Source organism: Neoarius graeffei, chromosome 14, assembly GCF_027579695.1.
Source record: "Neoarius graeffei isolate fNeoGra1 chromosome 14, fNeoGra1.pri, whole genome shotgun sequence".
NCBI classification, from domain to species: Eukaryota; Metazoa; Chordata; class Actinopteri; order Siluriformes; family Ariidae; genus Neoarius; species Neoarius graeffei.
In genome coordinates, this window is record NC_083582.1 from 51,516,301 (window position 1) to 51,540,377 (window position 24,077).

Genomic DNA, 24,077 nt, shown 5'->3' on the forward strand with positions numbered 1-24,077 from the left:
AACTGGTTTCATGAACATGACCACGAGTTCAGTGGACTTCCCAGTCCCCAGATCTGAAGTCAATAGAAAGCCTTTGGGATGTGGCAGAACAGGATATTTCTAACATGAAAGTGACCCTGAAAAATCTGCAAGCATTGCAGGATGCAGTTATTTCAACATGGACCAGAATCTCAAAATAATTTGTCCAAGATCTTATGGATTTGAGGCAAACACCAAGATTTGAGGCTGTTTAAGCAGCAGTTATTTTTTTAACTTTTATTTTACCAGGAGAGAAGACCCATTGAGATTAATAATCTCTTTTACAAGGGCGTCCTGGCCAAGAGGCAACACAGGTTACAAAATTAAAATTACAATTTACAGGAGTCTGATTTAAAAGAAAAAAAAATCATTTAAAACAGTTACAAATCAGGGACGCCGTCTCAAGTGCTCTCAGTCTGTAGTTAAAATCACTCAATGGAATAAGTTCTTTTATTTTTAGGTCCTTTTGCAGCTTGTTCCAGGTGGTGGGGGCAGAGAAAACAAAAGCTCTTTTTCCCTGCTCTGTGCGGACAGATGGGACAGAGAGCAGCAAATGATCATTGGAGCGCAGGCCATAAGAGTCAAGGTTCCTCAGTGTGATTAGGTTACTGATGTAGGGTGGCAGTAGTCCAAGTATTGTCTTGTATATAAAGGTATACCAGTGAGTCAGCCTCCTGGTAGACAGTGACGGCCATCCGACTTGGGAATATAGTTCGCAGTGATTGGTCAAGGCCCTACAATTAGTGATGAACCTCAGGGCAGCATAATACACAGAGTCAATCTTACTCAGGCATTGAGCTGAAGTGTTCATGTACAACAAGTCTCCATAGTCTAAAATAGATAAACAGGTTGTAGTGACAAGTTGCTTCTTAACATCAAAAGAAAAACAAAATTTATTTCTAAATAAAAAACCCAGCTTCAGTTTAAGTTTCTTAACAAGATTTTCAATGTGGGCTTTGAATGTCAGAGTGTCATCAAGCAGGATACCAAGATATTTATACGAGTGGACCACCTCTATTTCATTTCCTTCAAGAATGAATACTGTGGGGATGTTTAACAGTCCCTTCCTTGGCTTTGAAAACAACATTTGTTTAGTCTTGTCCGCGGTAAGTACTAATTTTAGCTGCAGAAATGTGTGCTGGATCACATCAAAGGCCTTCTGCAGGGATTCAACAGCATTAGTAGGGGATGACCCACAGCAATAAATGATTGTCTCATCGGAATATAAATGCATATTTGCATCAGACACATTTTGACTCACGTCATTTATATACATAATGAATAGGAGGGGACCTAATATAGAACCCTGTGCCACCCCCTTGTGGACACACACAATTTCTGAACACAAGTCATCATACACAGTTGTGTGCTATATGGTTTTAATTTGTTTAAATGCAGGTATAATTCTTCTAGAATGTAAACAGCATATCAAAATATTACATCTTGTTTCTCCAGTACATCTATGAAGGTGATAATTTTGTGTATTTTGTAAGTTGGAAATACGATCAAGTACAGGAAGAGTAACTGCAGTCCCAGATAGCTAGAGTCTGGTAATTTCTGTATCGGAGCAATGATATCAACCCAGCAGTTGTCCTAGACCATATTTAGTAGGTGTATTACAGAAGATAAATCAACAAACTATTTTGGGTTGTTTTGAATATAGTCTCTTGAACAGCACTGTACAACTTTCCCAGGCATTATGCTGCTACTTGCTCAGTTAGGATGCCTGATTGAGCACATGTCCAGCACGTCTGTATTTCAAATGAACAGTGCAGGAAGGTGCACAGAATCAGAGCAGAGGTCACACTATGTGTAACATGCACTTAAGGGTTGGGACCCTGGCTGTCTCAGGATAGTCAGTTTCACCTGCAAGAGAGACCACAGAAGTTAAGCACACTTCCAGTAACAAGAGATATAAAAGGTTTAACCCACTTCCCTAATCTGATATGCACTCATACCTGATCTTTACTTAGCCTCTTCAGATAACTTTGCAACTCCACCAGACTGTCAGTAAGCAAGTCATTAATAGCTAGGATTTGATCACCCACATGGAAAGGAGCAGAGGATTGCGTATACCTCCATCTGGACACGCTGCCAAAGAACATACGACATAGCTTTAGCACCTGAGGATTTGGAGTAACTTGAGTTTATGCATCATAGTCAAGATGAATAAATGATCCATCAGTATTATCTAAACTCTGTGTGAAGATTTTAGCAAGTTGTGTACCATAGTTTGCCTGTTTCCTCTGAGAAGATCACACTGTTTTTCAGCTCGTCTTGACTAACACAAATTTCCTTCTCCACAGGAACGAACGTTTCACTGAGGAATGCACATATTTATCATTAAGACAGCTTTTCATTCTGAATATCTGAAGGCATTTTACATAATTCTTGTAAAGTCAGAAATATATTTCCTTGTTTCACTATCTGGAGTGGCGGCATGGTGGTGTAGTGGTTAGCGCTGTCGCCTCACAGCAAGAAGGTCCGGGTTCGAGCCCAGCAGCCGGCGAGGGCCTTTCTGTGCGGAGTTTGCATGTTCTCCCCGTGTCCGTGTGGGTTTCCTCCGGGTGCTCCGGTTTCCCCCACAGTCCAAAGACATGCAGGTTAGGTTAACTGGTGACTCTAAATTGACCATAGGTGTGAATGCGAGTGTGAATGGTTGTCTGTGTCTATGTGTCAGCCCTGTGATGACCTGGCAACTTGTCCAGGGTGTACCCCGCCTTTTGCCCGTAGTCAGCTGGGATAGGCTCCAGCTTGCCTGCGACCCTGTAGAACAGGATAAAGCGGCTAGAGATAATGAGATGAGATGAGACTATCTGGAGTCATCTGCATTTTGCTCATCTCCCTGGTGAAATTTGCCAGTTCAGAGCAGTGGAGCTGCTATCTTCATTGCCAGTGTAGAGAAATGAGTTCTCCGAAACATTATTTCCTTCCAGACTACAGAACAAAATATTTTCTGTCATTACTCCTTAGACTGATGTAAGTGAATGCTAAGAGGAAAGAACTCAAAACTAGTAACATAATTCCAAACTAGAAAAGCACTTGGAGAGCGCAGACCTCCACCAAGAATCCTTTAAAAAAATCTGGGATCCAGAAGGTGATCCGGATCACCGCCAAAACTTAACGGATTGTTACTTGTGCCCAGTCACACCTCTGGAAAAAATTTCAGAGCAATCCGTTCATTACTTTTTCCGTAATGTTGCTAACAGACAAACCAACAAACAAACCAACGCTACTGAAAACATAACCTCCTTGGCGGCGGTAACAAAGAAACCCAACTGAAAACAATACCTCGCCCCCTGGTGGACTCCATCCTGGGCAAGGTAACAAAATGCAGAAAAAAAAATTTAAGTTTGGACAGGTTCGCCATTTTGACAATGTGTGTCTAGTCAGTGGAAAAATACTGGGAGTGACGTCATCGAAGTGAAATATTGGAAAAAATCCGTAAAGAGATGCGACCCAAAACATGTTTTTGCTCATTGTGGCGCCCCCTAGTGGCCAAATGACACCAAATTTGATGAGGTTACATGAACTGGCGCCGAAGGTCATCTCAACAAATATGGTCTTGATACGTCAAAGATTTTCTGAGATATGAGCCAAAATATGTTTTTGCTAATTGTGACGCCCCCTAGAGGCCAAATGACACCATATTTGATGAGGGTAGTTTGGATGGTGTCCAAAGTCATGCTACTAAATATGGTCTTGATATGTCAAAGCATTTCCGTGATATGAGCTCACTTCCTGTTTGGTGGCTTCGCCATCGATTTTGATTGGCTGCCATGGGCGAACGCTTTGACATATGAGAGCGAAACGAATATCATTCATTAGGCATGGGCTGGAGATTGCGTGCTAAGTTTCATGATGATCGGACAAAACATGCGGCCAGGGTCACTCTACCTTCACTTTGGACAAAATTCAAAATGGCGGAAAATCTAATTAGGCAGAGAATGACGTAATAAGGTGCGTTGGAATCGTCTAGCTCCAAGGATTCCAATGGCACCAGACTTATGAAAATCGGACATACGGATCAAACGTTACGTGCATGAACGCATGTAAGACTGTGATCAGTTGGTGGCGCTAGATCGTGAGACGTACCAACATGAAACTTGATGAAATCAATCAGGGTCCACTCCTCTATCAGTGTACTAAGTTTCATGACTTTACACCTTACGGTTTGGCCTACAGAAGGAAAAATCTGTTTTTTGCGTCGCGCACCCATTCATTTTAATGGGGAAAAAATTAATCCTTTAAAAAAAATCTGGGATCCAGAAGGTGATCCGGATCACCGCCAAAATTTAATGGATTGTTACCTGTGCCCAGTCACACCTCTGGAAAAAATTTCAGAGCAATCCGTTCATTACTTTTTCCGTAAATGTTGCTAACAGACAAACAAACAAACAAACCAACGCTACCGAAAACATAACCTCCTTGGCGGAGGTAATTATGTCATGTGATGGATGGTAGACAGGTGTGCTGAAAGAGTTTTATTAGAAACACTCTGGCAGACAGCCAAAATGTCAGGCAAAAGCAGAGTCAAGAAACAGGCAATGTTCATGCGAGGCACAGACAGAATAGCAGAGGTTAGGCAATGTGTGGTCGGGAAAACAAAGTTGAAAACCAGAGTAACAAAACAGCAGTCATGGCTTGGTAACGTCAGACACAGGGTACAGAGCATATATGTCGCAAAGTCTGTGTTCTGAGAGTCCTTATATGCAAACACTGTGTTCTGATCAATAGTAGGTGCATGGCAATTAGTCATAATGAGCTTGAGTGCAGTGCTGTGCGCAAGTTACAGCCTGAGGCGCGTGCTGCATACCCTGAATGCCAATGCATGCAGACGTGATAAAATGATCAAAGTTCTGTACAAGAAGCTATGCATCTCAGGCATTTCAGTCCAGACTACTATGAAACATCTTCAGAGGTTAAATGGGATTCAGGAGGTCAGGGAATCTTGCTTCTTTCATGGATGGCAACAATGTGGTTACAGTACTGTTTGTAAGTATATGTCAATCAGCCATAACATTAAAACCAGCTGCTTAATATTGTGTAGGTCCCCCTTGTGCTGCCAAAACAGTTCTGACCTGTTGACTCCACAAGACCTCTGAAGGTGTTCTGTGGTATCTGGCACCAAGACGTTAGTAACAGATCCATTAAGTCCTGTAAGTTGTGTGGTGGGGCCTCCATGGATCGGACTTGTTTGTCCAGCACAATCCAAAGATGCTCGATGGGGTTGAGAGCCGAGGAATTTGGAACTCCAAGTCAACGCCTTGAACTCTTTGTCATGTCCTTCAGACCATTCCTGAACAAGTTTTGCAGGGTGCATTATCCTGCTGAAAGAGGCTACTGTCATTAGGGAATACTGGAGTGTACTTGGTCTACAACAATGTTTAGGTAGGTGGTACGTGTCAAAGTAACATCCACATGAATGTTAGGACCCAGTTTTTCCCAGCAGAACATTGCCGAGAGCATCACATGCCAGCTTGCCTTTTTCCCATAGTGCATCCTGGTGCTGTCTCTTCCCCAGGTAAGCAACACACACACACACCTGGCCATCCACATGATGTAAAAGAAAATGCAATTCAGAGAACCAGGCCACTTTCTTCCATTGCTCCATGGTCCATTTCTGATGCTCCCGTGCCCATTGTAGATACTTTTGCTGGTGGACAGGGGTGAGCATGGGAACTCTGTGGCTACACAGCCCCATACACATTAAGCTGTGATGCGCTGTGTGTTCTGACACCTTTCTATCATAGCCAGCATTAACTTTTTCAGCAATTTGTGCTATTGTAGCTCTTCTGTTTGAGGCTAGCCTTTGCTCCCCATGTACATTAGTGAGCCCTGGGCACCCATGACCCTGTCACTGGCTCACCAGTTGTCTTTCTTGGACCACTTTTTGTAGGTACTAACCACTGCATACCAGGAACATCCCACAACACCTGCTGTTTGAGCTGATCTGACCCAATTGTCCTTGCCAGTGTACAAGGTTTAATAATTCTTATATACAGTGGTGCTTGAAAGTTTGTGAACCCTTTAGAATTTTCTATATTTCTGCATAAATACGACCTGAAACAACATCAGATTTTCACACGTCCTAAAAGTAGATAAAGAGAACCTAGTTAAACAAATGAGACAAAAATATTATACTTGGTCATTTATTTATTGAGGAAAATGATCCAATATTACATATCTGTGAGGGGCAAAAGTATGTGAACCTTTGCTTTCAGTATCTGGTGTGACCCCCTTGTGCAGCAATAACTGCAACTAAACATTTCTGGGAACTGTTGATCAGTCCTGCACACCGGCTTGGAGGAATTTTAGCCCGTTTCTCTGTACAGAACAACTTCAACTCTGGGATGTTGGTGGGTTTCCTCACATGAACTGCTCGCTTCAGGTCCTTCCACAACATTTTGATTGGATTAAGGTCAGGACTTTGACTTGGCCATTCCAAAACATTAACTTTATTCTTCTTTAACCATTCTTTGGTACAATGACTTGTGTGCTTAGGGTCGTTGTCTTGCTGCATGACCCACCTTTTCTTGTGATTCAGTTCATGGACAGATGTCCTGACATTTTCCTTTAGAATTCGCTGGCATAATTCAGAATTCACTGTTCCATCAACGATGGCAAGCCGTCCTGGCCCAGATGCTGCAAAACAGGCCCAAACCATGATACTACCACCACCATGTTTCACAGCTAGGATAAGGTTCTGATCCTGGAATGCAGTGCGTTCCTTTCTCCAAATATAACGCTTCTCATTTAAACCAAAAAGTTCTATTTTGGTCTCATCCGTCCACAGAACATTTTTCCAATAGCCTTCTGGCTTGTCCATGTGATCTTTAGCAAACTGCAGACGAGCAGCAATGTTCTTTTTGGAGAGCAGTGGCTTTCTCCTTGCAACCCTGCCATGCACACCATTGTTGTTCAGTGTTCTCCTGATGGTGGACTCATGAACAGTAACATTAGCCAATGCGAGAGAGGCCTTCAGTTGCTTAGAAGTTACCCTGGGGTCCTTTGTGACCTCGCCGACTATTACACGCCTTGCTCTTGGAGTGATCTTTGTTGGTTGACCACTCCTGGGGAGGGTAACAATGGTCTTGAATTTCTTCCATTTGTGCACAATCTGTCTGACTGTGGATTGGTGGAGTCCAAACTCTTTTTAGAGATGGTTTTGTAGCCTTTTCCAGCCTGATGAGCATCATCAACGCTTTTTTTGAGGTCCTCAGAAATCTCCTTTGTTCGTGCCATGATACACTTCCACAAACATGCATTGTAAAGATCAGACTTTGATAGATCCCTGTTCTTTAAATAAAACAGGGTGCCCACTCACACCTGATTGTCATCCCATTGATTGAAAACACCTGAATCTAATTTCACCTTCAAATTAACTGCCAATCCTAGAGGTTCACATACTTTTGCCACTCACATATATGTAATATTGGATCATTTTCCTCAATAAATAAATGACCAAGTATAATATTTTTGTCTCATTTGTTTAACTGGGCTCTCTTTATCTACTTTTAGGACTTGTGTGAAAATCTGATGATGTTTTAGGTCATATTTATGCAGAAATATAGAAAATTCTAAAGGGTTCACAAACTTTCAAGCACCAATGTACTGCATAATATGTAATCCAAACATTCCAAACCATTGACTTCACTGAGCTAAACCAGTGATCATAAACAAAATTCATTTTTACATTATTTTTTTCCTAGAGACCAATCCTCTAATGGGTTAAAGGATTTTTGCCTTGCCTTTTTGAGTAAAATCTTTGAAACATCTTAAACAAACAAATGGATACACTGATTAAGCAAACAATGTCATGTCATCGGTATGAGGATGCAAGTTCAGTGTCAAGTTCCCGTCATTGAATACCGCTCTCTGACTCGTTGGACAGGTTCTGCTAATTACCCCCTCTTTAAACACAAACAGAAATGTTTTAGTTAATATGTTGTCTGATAAACAAGCATAAGTTTATCAGTTACTAAGCAAAGAAGTGTTCATGGAACCAGTAAGACCTCGTTAAGAATTACAGTAGTTAGAATGCATTGGATTGACTACAGTGCTGATTTAATGATGACAAAACATTGTCTTTAACATTCAAATGAATCCTGAAATGAACAAATAATTAAATAATCACCTCAATACAAAAGGGCACCACATTGTACTTACTTTGTTTGCGGAAACAAGACGTCTTCTTGCTGAGTCTGCTTTATCACCTCTCTCCTGTGTGTGGTCATGAAAACTTGTGAAAAATTTTGATAATTCCAAAAAAATGTCAATTCAGATTTGTATAAAATACAGCACTTTTTATACACACACACACGTATACATATATATAATATGCGTGTGTGTGTATGTATGTGTGTGTGTGTATGTATGTGTGTGTGTATGTGTGTGTATATATATATATATATATATATATATATATATATATATATATATATATATACATACATATACACACACTGTATATACATACATACATACATACATACATACATACATACATGTATGTATATAAAATGTATGTACATCAATTTGAAATGTTTTACAGTGTAAAAGATTCCTCTTTTTAACACACACACATATCTCCTCCTGAGAAACAACCCATAGACTTGTGTCATCTGTAGTTGACATTTGCTTTACGTGCACACCCTCTTTCAAGCTATTCACTTGAATCCTGGTGTCTTGTAAAGAGTACATGCTGAGCTTTCCAATGATATATCATGTGACTAGGAGGTTTGCTGAGAGATTCCTAGTAAGGAAATCACAACAAAAGAGAAATTGAGAGACATTTTTTTCTTGGTTCCCAGGAGGTTACTTATATATATATATATATATATATATATATATATATATATATATATATATATATATATATATATGTGTGTGTGTGTGTGTGTGTGTGTAAAAAGAGGAACCTTATATGCTCTAGCCTGATGGCTGTGGATTCAACTGATGCTTCACAGCTGGTGGATGAATTCGATGTGTTTCAATTTTAGACTCTGTTGCCCCTTTGCGAACTAAGTCAGGGACAGAACATATGAGATCCCCTTGGATTTGTGAAAACATAGGAGGGCTGAAAGAGCCCTGAAAGCAACATGCATCTTACAATGCAGCTGTTAAAACTGCCAGGGTAGTGTATCTCTCTCAACTTATTCATGCCAATAGGTACAACCCTAGGTATTCGTTTCAAACTATTAATGAGCTTGTTAATCTTTTTCGACAAACAGCGGCTTCGAGTGTTAAGATTTCTTAACTTTTTTTTAGTGGTAAAGTGGACAAAATTAAGTTCTACTGTGCATCCTCAGTCTTACAATGAGGTACAATGTGTAGAAAGGGTCTTACTGAGTTCATTTAGACCTATTTCTGAGTATGAGCTCATTGAACTATTGCATCTACTTAAATCAACATCTAATTCTGTAGACGTCATACCTGCTCGGCTGCTCAAAGAAGTGAGTGACCTAGCAGCCCCGACTTTATCTATTCTGAATAGTTCCTTGGCTACTGGTGTGGTTCCTGACTGTTTTAAAACTGTTGTGGTACAGCCCTTGCTCAAGAACCCTAACCTTGACCAGTCAGACCCAAATAATTATAGGCCCGTTTCCAAACTCCCATTTCTATCTAACGTGTTAGTCATTGCAATGCAGGTACTGGAGGTTTTCAAGGACAATAATATTTTTGAGAAATTTCAGTCTGGTTTCAGAAATGTACACAAATGATGCTCCTTAGGGTTACAAATGACATTTTAAGCCTCACTCACAACCTGCCGTAAGTGTTTTGGACACGCACGGGTCGCAGGGTTTGGTAGCTCGCAGCCGTGCCACAGGGTCGCGGTGAACCCGGGGGAAAGTTTGGGGGAGAAGTATGGGCAAAGTACTTGTCAAGTACAGGTTGCACACCTGACTTCCTCGAGGCGTAGGAAAAATTGCGCCATTAGCCCATGGAAAGCGTATATCTGACGCGTGTGATCAGTGTGTGTTCAATGAGTGTGGAGTGTGTGACTTGCATTTTACCAGTTTCCTGCACTACGAGTACGGGCTGCACTTGTGAAGCATGCGTGATGCGTGTGATTAGCACGTGACAATCACTCATAACTTGCGAGTGATGCAAGCCAGGAATGGATATAAAACCAGCATGTCTGCAGCATTCTGCATCTGCCTTTTGGCTGAAGAACATTGGATATTTTGTGGGAAAAAAATTTCAGTTTAAAGTTTAGAAAATGGGACCCAAGAAGAAGCAAGCAAAAGTGAATTAACCCAGCCTGAGCAGAGGGGGAGGAGGAGGAAGAATTTGATGATGACGGTAGCAGCACTGGCGAGCCCTGCACAGACAGGGAGAAGTATGCTGTGCCTTCAAGCCGGCAGAAGGCCCAGCACCCTGCCAGAGGTATTTTCACAGGTATTTTCACACATGCTCTAAACATTCATTTCAGTATCTATATGCTTATGTAATTAATATTATATATGCTGATTTTCATGTATGTTTCAGCTAACAACACCCAGAAGTGAGGACAGTGCAACCCCATCATCGCTGTCAGGCCATTGTGCTATGCTCAATGATGAGGACAAGGACATCCCAGCACCCTGTCCCACCACTCAGCAGGAGCAGGACAGCAGCTCGGAATCAAAGTGTGTTTCAGTGCTCAAACTGTTGGGCTATTTAGTTGGGATTTTTTTTACAGTGTAATAAAATGCGTTATTCCCTTATACTCATGTTTTATTATTTGACGTTTGTATGGTAAATTAACATATACTCAAGTAAAAACAGCAAATGAGATGGTCTTCTTCCCTTCTACAATGCTACACGATTGGTTCCTTGGTTCCTCCCCAATATATATACCCAGAGTCTTGCCCCTCGTGTCGCGTGCAGGTCACGTGCGCTGCATGTACACCACACATAGGGGTAGAAAGTGAGATGCACTTCTGTCTTGTGGGCTGTACAAATAACAAGTGTGGAATACTTGTGTAGTATTTCTGAGGCACGTCACTCATACAATGACCATGCGTCACTCATGAGTCTTACTGTCATCACAAAAAGCCCCTACTATCTGTGCTGCTGACTTGGTTCAGGCGTACAAAAGGAGTACGGGTCCCGTACGTAGTGTATGCGTTCTTGATTTGTCGCAAGGCCCGTAGAATTTGCATGTGCAGGACCAAAAGTCTCTACGGGCAGTCTGTGACCTTCTACGGTGATGAACACACACAAGTCTCAAGCACGGTTTTGCCAAATTTTTTACCATAGACCGCCCGTAGCAGCCCATACAGCAGGTTGTGAGTGAGGTGAGGCTTTAATGAATGAAGATGCTTAGAATACTTCTCTATTAATTCTCCTTGATTTAATTACTGTGTTTGACATCATCAGTCATGACCTAATGATCAGTAGATTAAAACAGTGGATGGGAATATCTGGGATGGCACTGGCCTGAGTTTCCTCATACTTATTTAACAGAACTTTTGCTGTTGATAAGGAGGTTTCCTCCTACACCCTTACATGCGGGGTACCTCAAGGCTCAATTTTAGGTCCAATTTTATTTTCTCTATATGCGCTCCCTCTTGGACGTGTCATCCAGTGATGTGGCATATTAACTTCCACTGTTATGCTGATGATTTACAGCTCTACCTGTTTCTGGATCCCAGAAATGTGGCTAACATATCAATTCTTTTAGCCTGTATTAATGATCTGAGAAACTGGATGTCCTCTAACTTTCTTCAGCCTAAGAATGACAAAACAGAGATTTTAGTAATTGGCCCACAACAGGATACAGCTCATGTGAAGCAGGTTTTATTGGTTATTTTGATTCTTAAATGTTTTTTTTAATTCATGATTTATTTTAATGTTTTTTTTTATTCTATTTTGCACATCATTCTTTTTATTTATTTTTTTCTGGAATGCCTTTGCTTTAATTTAATGTAATTTAAATTAATTAATTTATTTTATTTTTCTCATGAAGTAAAGCAGTTTGTGCCGCCTGGCTTGAAAAGTGCTACATAAATAAAGGTGGTTATTATTATTATCATTATTATTATTATTATACCACAGCACTGTTTAATGTTCAAACGGTTAGGTGTTGCTTAATTTTGTATATACAAGGTTTATATTAATACTCTCATTCCAACATGTTATGATTTCTATAGTAACATCTTGCGCAGGGACTTGACAGAAGTTTCACTTAAAAATTTGTGTAATTGCTGATATGGTGAGGTTTTCTGTAAGGAAGGTCTTTTAGCGTTTTTTTTTGAAGGCGTCTCTAGTGTCAACACTGTTTCGGGGTAAACAGTTGGGGTAACACTGTCCCTTCAGGACTTCAGACAGGAAAATCTTCAGGGCAGATGACTTCTTCTCTGTAACATGACAAACTACTTATTTATTTATTTTTCATTTTACTAACAGTGAGGGAATAAATATTTATAGTTGTTATAATGTAAGTGATAACAGCATCTAACTCGTTTCACAGAAGAAATGGAGAAACAGTATGACCTGTTGCTCTTTCAAAAATAAAATTTGTAATAGTTATTGAAGTGCTGTGGTCAGGGCCGGATTACGGACTGGGCCAGTGGGGCTGGCGCCCAGGGGCCCAAGGGGTCCAGGGGCCCGGGGGGGCCCATAGCGATGCCGATGCCAATTGTGACATCAGAGGGCCTCTATTCTCTAGGATCTTATGACTACTTACACTGTTATAGGGCATATCTGAAGAAAACAGAGGGAAGGGGTGGGTTGGTGGGCGGCGGGGGACGGCAATCAGAGGGCCCCTGGCCCTGCTGTAGTGCCTCTCGTGAAAACTCCTGAGGCCGTAACATCTGCCAACTAGGGGTTCAAGGAAGTAGGGGGAATGCTTTCAGAGGATCCTATGATTATGAAAGCCCCTGCTAAGGGTTGTGACTTCTGGCAATCTGGGGGCCCTAGAGAGAGCCCTAACAGGAAAGCGTGCTGTTAAGAGTAGCACCAAATTCTGGGCCCTATGGACCTAGCTCAAATGGACCCCCCTACAAAAAAAAAAACTGACTCCCTATGGGGCCCCCCGATACGTAGGGCCCTGGTGACTGAGTTCCACTTTCCCCCCTACTTCGACGCCCCTGAAGAGAGCCCTCTGATTACAAACATCCTTACAAAGGACTTATATAGCCTAGAATGAATTATTCCTTAGGTATGGCTTAATTATTGACACATCCTAATCAGTTTCCTTGTTAACTTCTTGACACAATACATATATCTTTAATCACTAACATTGTATGCCTTAATGTTCTAAACATACAGTATGTTCACATGTCACTTTATTTACTTCATTCACATGTTGCCCTCTGCTAGTTTGCAACCTCAGTAGCCTTTGTATGTGTGTGTGTGTGTGTGTGTGTGTGGGGAGGGCTTTGCGAACTCCTGGCCCCGGGGCCCAGACCCCCCATAATCCGGCCCTGGCTGTGGTATAAGAGAAATAAAACATATGAGGATGTTATTATTGGAAATAAACTTTGCATTATGCCAATCCATCATTGATTCTTTCCTATAACAGTATGCCCCACTGTGTTTTATTTCTTATGTAACATTTGCTTTTTGCTTTTTTTTCAGAAAAGGAAAGGGAGGAACTTACACACTTTCCATGTCCATGTAGTAGCTGTTGTCTTCTTCAGCTTCACTGTCTTTGTTTATCGTTTCATCTTCCTCATCGTCATCAGTGTCTTCACTTTCCAGAGACTGAGAAGATGTTAATGACTTTGTTATATGTAAATATTATATGTGTGTGTGTGTGTGTGTGTGTGTGTGTGTGTGTGTGTGTGTGTAGGTGAAGTAGAACCTACTTGTGATGTCATCATGTAATTCTTTGGATAATCATAGTGGGAGCGCTGCATGTTGATGAATGTGGGGGCAGACTGTCTTGAAAAGGATGATGGCTTTGGATCAGTTTCATTCTGTTAAAAAAAGCAATATACCCATCAGAAAATGCAAATGAAATTCCCAGTAATTATATAATCTGAAGTCCGTCTACTAAAGTCTGCCCACTCCATAGCCACGTTGCCAACATTCCTGTGCAGTTATTTTCAGTTATACATCACCAAGCTGAATTGAGAAACCCCCCATATACCAGGAACAGATTAACAAATGACAGAAACAGATGACTTTTCAAATTGTTTTCTTTCAAGTGATGATCAACTTGGAGTCATGTCTATAGTAGGTTACTTGATCCATTCATCGTAAATATGTTGTAATGGTATTTGTTCATAACTGTACATAAAGCTTACTTTGTGGATTTATGTAATTCTTACTTACAGTCTTGTTATAGCTGATCTTTATTAAGTGATTTAAAATAGAACTGTCCTGGGATCTAATCGAAAATATTATAATTAGGCTTAGACCGATTTTAAATAGTGTCGCAGATTCAGATGTGTGAATAACATTAAAAGAATAGTGTGAGGTAGCACATCAAATTTCACTAAGAGCAAATTCTGAGGCTGAAAAAAAACCTAAAAACATCCATCCATCCATTATCTGTAGCCACTTATCCTGTCCTATAGGGTCGCAGGCAAGCTGGAGCCTATCCCAGCTGACTATGGGCGAGAGGCGGGGTACACCCTAGACAAGTCGACCCTAAAAACATTTTAATTGAAATGTTTCATAACTGGGGGGGGAAGCCATGGCCTAATGGTTAGAGAAGCAGCTTTGGGACCAAAAGGTTGCTGATTCAATTCCTTGGACCAGCAGGAATGGCTGAAGTGCCCTTGAGTGTGCTACGTTGGTCTGAATAAGAGCGTCTGCTAAATGCCTGTAATGTAATGTAAAATATCCACCCAGTCCCAAATTATACTCCTCACAATGCCCTTCACAAACAAGCTGCATATGGTTCAGAGCAAAAGCTCTGTTATTTTTCTTAGTGGCACCATTTCAAGACCCATCTTTGTAAACAAAAGCCGTTGTGTGTACTTATCAGAGCCAATATCCTTTTCAGCTTGCATTCTTTTCACATTCAAGATTCCATGTCACTGTTGCGTAACTATGTTTTTATTCACATGTATTCATATTTTCTTTGTTATAAAATTGTTAAATTGATTATTTGTGTCTTGAAAATTAATTTGACAGAAATTGGATGTAGGCGGCACGGTGGTGTAGTGGTTAGCGCTGTCGCCTCACAGCAAGAAGGTCCTGGGTTCGAGCCCCGGGGCCGACGAGGGCCTTTCTGTGTGGAGTTTGCATGTTCTCCCCGTGTCCGTGTGGGTTTCCTCCGGGTGCTCCGGTTTCCCCCACAGTCCAAAGACATGCAGGTTAGGTTAACTGGTGACTCTAAATTGACCGTAGGTGTGAGTGTGAATGGTTGTCTGTGTCTATGTGTCAGCCCCGTGATGACCTGGCGACTTGTCCAGGGTGTACCCCGCCTTTCGCCCGTAGTCAGCTGGGATAGGCTCCAGCTTGCCTGCGACCCTGTAGAAGGATAAAGCGGCTAGAGATAATGAGATGAGATGAGAAATTGGATGTGCCACTCACACTATCCATTTAAACACACTCAGAAAGCTTGGGTTATTCACCTACAAAACACCGTTTACCTATGCAACGATTTTTGATGGTTGTTAAAAAGAGGTTTTTTTTTAATGGTATTGAATATAAAACGGATTACAAACAACTTTACCTTTTGGGACCAGCATCTCTTAATAGACAGGCAGTAGGTTACAGTTTAAGCTGACTAATAGAGGTATTTGTTTAGCATGCTTGCAACTTGTTTTGGCTAGTTTGAGTTAAATCCTTGAACTGTATCTTTGCTCTGACAGCCGCTCTCTGTTTTTCATAACCCTACACTGATCAGTAATTTTCCATCACCCAGTGAAGCTACCCTCTCACACTCTGACAACACGGCTTCCTGTGATCACATCTATCAATCATACACCTTCACCACATTCTTGAATGTGGATATCTACTTTATCATGTTTATCTTTCAGTAAACTGAGAAACCTCTCTGAACAGCTGTGTCTGAGTCAGTGACTGTCGCTCCCGGATCTGTGAGGCAGAATCTTCTAGGCGGCAGAGGACCTATATGTCTAGATCACTCGTACTTTGTCAATTCAACTTTCTTCAGTACAGACAAATCAAAACCTATTCCTGACCCTTTGCAATATGGCAGACACACTAAGGTATCACAAGAGTAAGCATCAAGGCAAATGGGACATCTAATGTTTTTCTTTGTCTACGATGGAAACAAATTCTCAGGCATTAGTAATCGCCTGTTAGTGGTGTTCAGTGTCTCACCTGTTCTTGGTCTCCAGGTTCTTTTTGATCATGGTGCAACACATTTAAAGGCTCAGACATCGACCTATTTCTGATGTCCTATTTAAAACAAAAAACAAAAAAACTTCAAATCAGCAAGTCTGTACACTGTATATTTTCAGTTAAATTATTTTTCTTCATAGAAAAGTAGACTTCATGCCTGATTCTGTGGACAGTACCTCTGAGTCAGGCTGTGAGGCGCAAGGTGTGTTCAAAGCCTTAAATATGGCATCAAACCAGCTGTCCATCTCACAACTGTGGACAGTATTTAAAAAAGTGAACTTTGTTACTGAAGGCACTGTTTGTTTGTTTTTTTGTTATATAGACATGAGTGTTTTACTGGGAAATATGCCACTTGTATTTTTCATACGAACTACATCTGGGACACTGAGCTACATATTTTTCAAAAGCTTCACTCGTGAGGAAATCAATGAATCGTTTTGATAAATTTGGGTACTTTTTGTTTTTAAATGTGTCTATATAATAAATAGAAAATTGCATGTCAGCTTGAAGATATGAAGTTTACCTTCCTGTGTTGAAAAACTTGTATTTTCATACAAAATACATCGTGGATCTGAGTGACATATTTCCCAATATTTCATTCCAATGACGTCACTCCCAGTATTTTCCTACTGAATAGATGCATGTTGTCAAAATGGCAAACTGGTTCAAAATTAAAATCCTTTTGATTAACTTTGGGGTGGCACGGTGGTGTAGTGGTTAGCACTGTTGCCTCACAGCAAGGAGGTTCCAGGTTCAAGCCCAGTGGCCGACGGGGGCCTTTATGTGTGGAATTTGCATGTTCTCCCCATGTCCGCGTGGGTTTCCTCCGGGTGCTCCGGTTTCCCCCACAGTCCAAAGACATGCAGGTTAGGCTAACTGGTGGCTCTAAATTGACTAAGTCTGAATGATTGTTTGTCTCCATGTGCCAACCCTGCGCCTATAGTCAGCTGGGATAGGCTCCAGCTTGCCCGCGACCCTGCACAGGATGAGCGGTTACAGATAATGAATGGATGGATTGATTAACTTGTGTATTTTTTTGTGTGGATGTGTCCATATAATATAAAGAACATTACACGGTGGCATGAAGATATGAAGTTTATCTTCTCGTGTTTGAAAAATATTTATTTCATTTGCTTCACTCACTCATGAAATATGTTAACTACTCAAAGATAAACTATATATCTTTGCACCACCATGTAGCCTCTATATATTGTTTGAGTATTCATACCTGAGCTCTTGCAGTTGCATCTCTTACATTTTTTGACTACCCAAAACAATATGCTCTTTTTTTAATGCTAAACATGTTTATGCCTAACAGTTTTACATTTGTTTTTACATCATTCCCAAGCTTAATGTAACATAAGATGGTCTACGGATTACTGCCATGAATCATGACTAACCTGTTTTCTCCAATGAGGAAATATTCTCGCTCTTGCACCCTCATGTACAGAACACAGGATGCAGAACATCGAAAGTTCCTTTGTATCCATGGCCAGATAGGGTGTGAGTCTGCATGCCGGAAAAACAGTGAAACCCTGAATGCAAAAAACACACCAAGATTTTGTAATGCTAATGGACATCATCATCCAACCACAGTTCATCTGCTCCTCTAATCCAGGGTCTCCTTTGTATGGGGCAAGTTTGAATTGTGTTTATAAAGTTTTTTTTTTTTTTTAAATATGCTGAATTTTAAAATGCCTCATCCTTAACCAAATTACATAAAACTGTTTGCATGGTTTATGGAATGTAAGCATGTTTATGTGCATGGTAATTTAAAAAAACGTTAGTTTATTTTTCTTATTTGATGATAATTAGTTAATTATTTCTCTCTCTCACACTCACACCCACACAATTCAGATTAAGGTCTGTTCGAATGTATTAGAAAATGAATTGGAAATATTAGATAATGACTGTGGATCAGTCTGCATACTAGTCATATTAAGCTCTGTTAAAGAATTACTGTCAAGTTTATTTCTATAGCGCTTTTAACAGTAGACGTTGTCTCAAAGCAGCTTTACAGAATATGAATGACTTTAAACATAAACTAATTTTATCCCTAATCTACTATCCATGTAATCCCTCTACTTCTCGTCTACTGCCAACTAATTAGTAAAAATTAATAATAGTAACTGGTTGTCATTAATATCAAACAGCATAAAATGTATTTTAATTAATTTGTTTTATTCTATTCATTATGTTACTGTGATGATTACAAAATAATAATAATTTATCTCTTCAGGTTTTTTGATTAAATATTAAATACCTCATTTTAAAATTAGGAGGCCCTATGTGCAAAAAAGGCTTGTTACAAATCTTTACCTCTTAAACCACCATTAAAGAACAATGCAGGAAAAAGAGATGTGAAAATATGAAAATACTAATATGAACAATCTGTCATTAAAAATGACGGTCAAAACATTAGTGCTCAAGGTCTAAAATCACTCAATTCCAAGGTCATGACCAGATCTGATAATCATGCAGTACAGAAAGTCCCACAGTTCAGAAGTAACCAATACAGCAGGTAGATCAACTGAAATACGCAGCTGTTAACAGTTATATTTTGTTAATAATGTTTTATTGATTATGTGATTTTGTACATACTGATAAAGCTGGATTTGTCCTAGAGGTTTCTCTCTTCTGCTTTCGTCCTTGAAGAATTTCAGCTCATAATGATTTATAGGCATCTTGCTGAGCACAAAGAACCGCCGTTTCCATGACTTCTGCAGAAGTTCACAAAAGCAAGAAGTCACACAGAAAATTTGTAACAGAAAAGTTGTGTTAAAACATTGATTCCTATTCATATCAAGGCTGATATATAACATACCAAGGATCTGCTAAGTAGATTCTGAGAGGGTGACTTGTACATGTAGCCACAGCGCACCACCTCTGTGTTTGCAGGGACTTCATAAAACCTGGACGCTGGATTAGCTAGATGGGATATATATATATATATACACACACACACACACATATATAAAACACACTCACACAGTACTGTGCAAAAGTCTTAGGCACATGTAAAGAAATGCTGTAAACCAAAAATGACATTGAAATGAAATGTTTCAACATTAAAAAATTACTACAAACACCAGTAAGCCATAATAAATTAAACAAAGTCAGTATTTGGTGTGAGACAACCCTTTGCTTAAAAAAAAAAGTAGTCTCAGGTACAGTTAATGCAGTTTTATAAGGAAATGAGCTGTAGGTTTTACTGAGCATCTTACAGAACCAGCCACAATTCTTCTGGACACTTTGACTGTCACACTCGCTTCTTCATTTTGCAGCAAAACCCAGCAGCCTTCATTATGCTTTCTTTTTTAATCTGAAAAGTTCTCTCTTATGAAATATGCTGCTCTGATACAAACATTTTTTTTCTGTAATATTTAATTTTGTGCCGGAAAACGAACATTTGGACTCTAAAATGTTTTTGTACTGACTCGATAATGTAGAAGTCATAAAGTAGAAAGTTATAACAAAGTTTGTATGAAAAAAAATAGGGTGCCTAAGACTTATATAAAATCATGCTCAATTTTTTTTTTTGGCCAGATTAACAATTACAGTGGTGCTTGAAAGTTTGTGAACCCTTTAGAATTTTCTATACTTCTGCATAAATATTACCTAAAACATCATCAGATTTTCACACAAGTCCTAAAAGTAGATAAAGAGAACCCAGTTAAACAAATGAGACAAAAATATTATACTTGGTCATTTATTTATTGAGGAAAATGATCCAATATTACTTATCTGTGAGTGGCAAAAGTATGTGAACCTTTGCTTTCAGTATCTGGTGTGACCCCCTTGTGCAGCAATAACTGCACCTAAACGTTTCTGGTAACTGTTGATCAGTCCTGCACACCGGCTTGGAGGAATTTTAGCCCATTCCTCTGTACAGAACACCTTCAACTCTGGGATGGTGGTAGGTTTCCTCACATGAACTGCTCGCTTCAGGTCCTTCCACAGCATTTTGATTGGATTAAGGTCAGGACTTTGACTTGGCCATTCCAAAACATTAACTTTATTCTTCTTTAACCATTCTTTGGCAGAATGCCTTGTGCGCTTAGGGTCATTGTCTTGCTGCATGACCCACCTTCTCTTGAGATTCAGTTCGTGGACAGATGTCCTGACATTTTCCTTTAGAATTCGCTGGTATAATTCAGAATTAATTGTTCCATCAATGATGACAAGCTGTCCTGGCCCAGATGCAGCGAAACAGGCCCAAACCATGATACTACCACCACCATGTTTCACAGATGGGATAAGGTTTTTATGCTGGAATGCAGTGTTTTCCTTTCTCCAAACATAACGCTTCTCATTTAAACCAAAAAGTTCTATTTTGGTCTCATCCGTCCACAGAACATTTTTCCAATAGCCTTCTGGCTTGTCCACATGATCTTTAGCAAACTGCAGACGAGCAGCAATGTTCTTTTTGGAGAGCAGTTCTTTCTCCTTGCAACCCTGCCAGGCACACCATTGTTGTTCAGTGTTCTTCTGATGGTGGACTCATGAACATTAACATTAGCCAATGTAAGAGAGGCCTTCAGTTGCTTAGAAGTTACCCTGGGGTCCTTTGTGACCTCACCGACTATTACATGCCTTGCTCTTGGAGTGATATTTGTTGGTCAACCACTCCTGGGGAGGGTAACAATGGTCTTGAATTTCCTCCATTTGTACACAATCTGTCTGACTGTGGATTGGTGGAGTCCAAACTCTTTAAAGATGGTTTTGTAACCTTTTCCAGCCTGATGAGCATCAACAATGCTTTTTCTGAGGTCCTCAGAAATCTCCTTTGTTCATGCCATGATACACTTCCACAAACATGTGTTGTGAAGATCAGACTTTGATAGATCCCTGTTCTTGAAATAAAACAGGGTGCCCACTCACACCTGACTGTCATCCCATTGATTGAAAACACCTGACTCTAATTTCACCTTCAAATTAATTGCTAATCCTAGAGGTTCACATACTTTTGCCACTCACAGATATGTAATATTGGATCATTTCCCTCAATAAATAAATGACCAAGTATAATATTTTTGTCTCATTTGTTTAACTGGGTTCTCTTTATCTACTTTTAGGACTTGTGTGAAAATTTGATGATGTCTTAGGTCATATTTATGCAGAAATATAGAAAATTCTAAAGGGTTCACAAACTTTCAAGCACCACTGTAGCTGTGAGAGAGACATACCTGACTTCTTGAGCTTGCTGAACATTTGTGCACTGTAGTAATCTTTGCTGAAACAAAAATCACTCCTGTTATTTGGTGATGCACAACATTCAAATGCTTGATTATTATTTTTTTTGATTATTATTTACTAATACAGAGAAGAAGCAAAGAGAAACAAAGTTATTAGACACCTATACAGAGAAATGATGAATCACCTATTTATCTATTAAATTATTATTTCATTATCTGTTCATATATTCTCATGTCAGTGGAAAATACAAGAAACAATAGTGACCAAGGCCTGGGTAATTTAACAACTGCATTACTTAATACAGAGCTTAATGATTAGCATTGCCTTGTTATGTGTGCAGTCACTTCCTCTGAAGAAAACACCACACAATTCTAAAACCTGGTGAAAAATAATAATCTGGTAACATTCAAATGCTATTCACATAATTCAGAATAATATATAAGTAGTACATGTACAGCATATTTTTAGTTGCAGTGTTTGTGATTTTGAAGGCTTATAATACAGTTTTCTAATCAGTGAAGGCTTTTGAAAATATACATAATCCTGTAATTGTAAATTGATTATCATTTATTAAGCATGAGTAAGAGCCATCACTATATAATAATAATAATAATAATAATAATAATAATAATAATAATAAAAAATGAAAAGAATAAAGAAATGCAGCAGGTGGATAAACAAAACATCACAACTCTTTGGTAGTGTTAGCTGAAAACTTATACAGTGTCATACATGTTATATTTACGGCTTATATATTTTTTTCTGGAATCCTCAGAGTGTAACATTATATTACAAGATTATACACGTTTGTACTAAATCCAAATAACCAAGTAAGACAGAACATAATCCAATTGTAATCCAATTAAATGAAATAACCTATTTAAATAATCTAAAGTTTTTTTTTCATGTACACTTGGCAATCAATCAGTGCCGGATTGCATTTCCTCAGTAATCTATCATAATGTTACACACAGTAATTCTTTTATAGCATTGCATGTTTTACCTGAATCAAAAATTGCCGTTGGTCTTCTGCAGTCTGCATTCATCCAAGAACAATGAGAACATGCTTGAGGCATTTGTTCATAACTTCATAGTGACATCATCAAAGGGTGGGACTTCAGTTCTTTGTAAGCAGTCCATCCAGGTAAAAAGCAGATGATTCTATTCCCTCTAGATGTGTGTAACATATTTTGGTTTTCAGCTCCAAATATGTATATGTCTATATGTATTTCTCCATTTAGTTTTCTTTTATACTTGGCTGTTATTTGATTGGGTATGTGTGCATGTATAAACGGGCTCTTTTCTAAACTCTTAAATAATGGCAGGAGGAAGTTAATTACTAAAAGATTACTTCCTCTTCCGAGAATTAAACTTTAAAGATGAGAGGCATGCAATAAGCAGCCCAAATACACCTTGGAATTTGGGGATTCCTGGGGGAATTTTAGCATTTTAAAAAATATTGTATTGTAAATTACTTTATATATACAGTTGTGGTCAGAAGTTTACATACAACAACATGAATGTCATCTTGGATATGAATGTCACGGCAATATTTGGGCTTTCAGTAATTTCTTTGAACTGTTCTTTTTCTGTGGCAGAATGATTGTACAGCATACATCTTTAATTAAAAAAACACTAGAATTTGGTGCACAAGTTTTAATTTTCTTTGGGTTTTCTGAAATCAACATAGGGTCAAAATTATACATACAGCGTCAAAAATTAACATACACTCACTTAGATTATTAATTCAGAGTTGCTGAAACTTCCAAAATGCCTCTTCTCTTGCCAAGGCCGAGGTCTCTTAACTTCCTGCTAGTGCTCATGATTGACTACAGCTGGTAGCTTCTCTGTGCCTTCATAAAAAGGGTTTGTTTACAGCACTCATTGGATTGACCAACACAGAGTAAAATGAGAAAGTCCAAGTAGATCAGTGCAGATCTGAGAAAGAGGATCGCAGATATACACAACTCGAATGTCTCTTAGAGCCATTTCTAAACAACTGCAAATTCCAAGATCAGTTCAAACAATTGTATCCAAGTTATTGTGAGGTGTAGTCACTTTGCTTCAAGAAAACCCAAATTGTAACCCTCAGCTGAAAGGAAATTGGTTTGGATGGTCAGGAACAACCTGAAAACCACCATGGTACAGCCCTGCCATGAACTGGAAACTGATGGATCACTGTCTACAGTTCAGATCACCATGGACTAAGAGGCTGCTATTCAAGAAATAACCCCCTGCTCCAAAATTGACACCTTCAAGCTGAACTAAAGTTTGAAGCTGACCACACAGACAAAGAAAAAGCCTTCTGGAGGATAGCTGTATGGTCAGATGAGACAAAGATTGAGTTGTTTGGCCACAATGACGACCATGTACAGAGGGACACTGTACCAGCTGGTGGTAGGATCATCATGCTCTGGGGCTGTTTTGCTGCCAGTGGAACTGGTTCATTGCACAAAGTGGATGGAATAATGAAGAAGGAGGACTACCTCAGAATTCTTCAGCATAAACCATCAGAAACTTGAACATGACTTGGGACTTGGGAGTTACAACAGGACAATGAACCAAAACACGCATCAGAGCTGGTTGTGGAGGATAAAGCAGGCTAACATTAG

At 39.5% G+C, this 24,077-nt stretch overlaps 1 protein-coding gene across 6 annotated transcripts; it reads right to left on the minus strand.

Moving 5' to 3' along the window:
- Positions 1–228: 228 nt before the first annotated feature.
- Positions 229–22,627, minus strand: LOC132898384 (pleckstrin homology domain-containing family S member 1-like). Of its 6 annotated transcripts, XM_060939937.1 has the most exons (14): positions 22,469–22,530; positions 21,456–21,502; positions 19,094–19,197; positions 18,871–18,989; positions 17,670–17,804; positions 16,446–16,521; positions 16,249–16,326; positions 13,815–13,925; positions 13,607–13,710; positions 8,188–8,241; positions 2,863–2,955; positions 2,246–2,341; positions 1,977–2,109; positions 229–1,884 (listed from the first exon to the last, which is right to left on the minus strand). In XM_060939937.1, the coding sequence occupies exons 2-14, from the start codon at positions 21,478–21,480 to the stop codon at positions 1,825–1,827; spliced, it is 1,188 nt and encodes a 395-aa protein (XP_060795920.1). In that variant the 5' UTR covers positions 21,481–21,502; positions 22,469–22,530; the 3' UTR covers positions 229–1,824. The 6 variants fall into 6 exon arrangements, with proteins under 6 accessions (XP_060795920.1, XP_060795919.1, XP_060795917.1 ...); XM_060939936.1 differs by lacking the exon at positions 2,863–2,955 and having other exon boundaries at positions 2,246–2,338; positions 13,607–13,728; XM_060939934.1 differs by lacking the exons at positions 229–1,884; positions 1,977–2,109; positions 2,246–2,341; positions 2,863–2,955 and adding exons at positions 4,490–5,348; positions 21,790–21,843 and having other exon boundaries at positions 13,607–13,728; positions 22,469–22,547.
- Between the last annotated feature and the right edge of the window lie 1,450 nt (positions 22,628–24,077).

Bases quoted from the DNA above. Each gene is read 5' to 3' on its own strand.
- LOC132898384 (XM_060939937.1), bottom strand. From the start codon at position 21,480: ATGTTCAGCAAGCTCAAGAAGTCAG. The intron at 13,926-16,248 runs GTGAGACACTGA...TTTTTTTAACAG, and splicing joins AACCTGGAGACCAAGAACAG to AATGAAACTGATCCAAAGCC. The intron at 1,885-1,976 runs GTATGAGTGCAT...TCTCTCTTGCAG, and splicing joins AGAGGCTAAGTAAAGATCAG to GTGAAACTGACTATCCTGAG.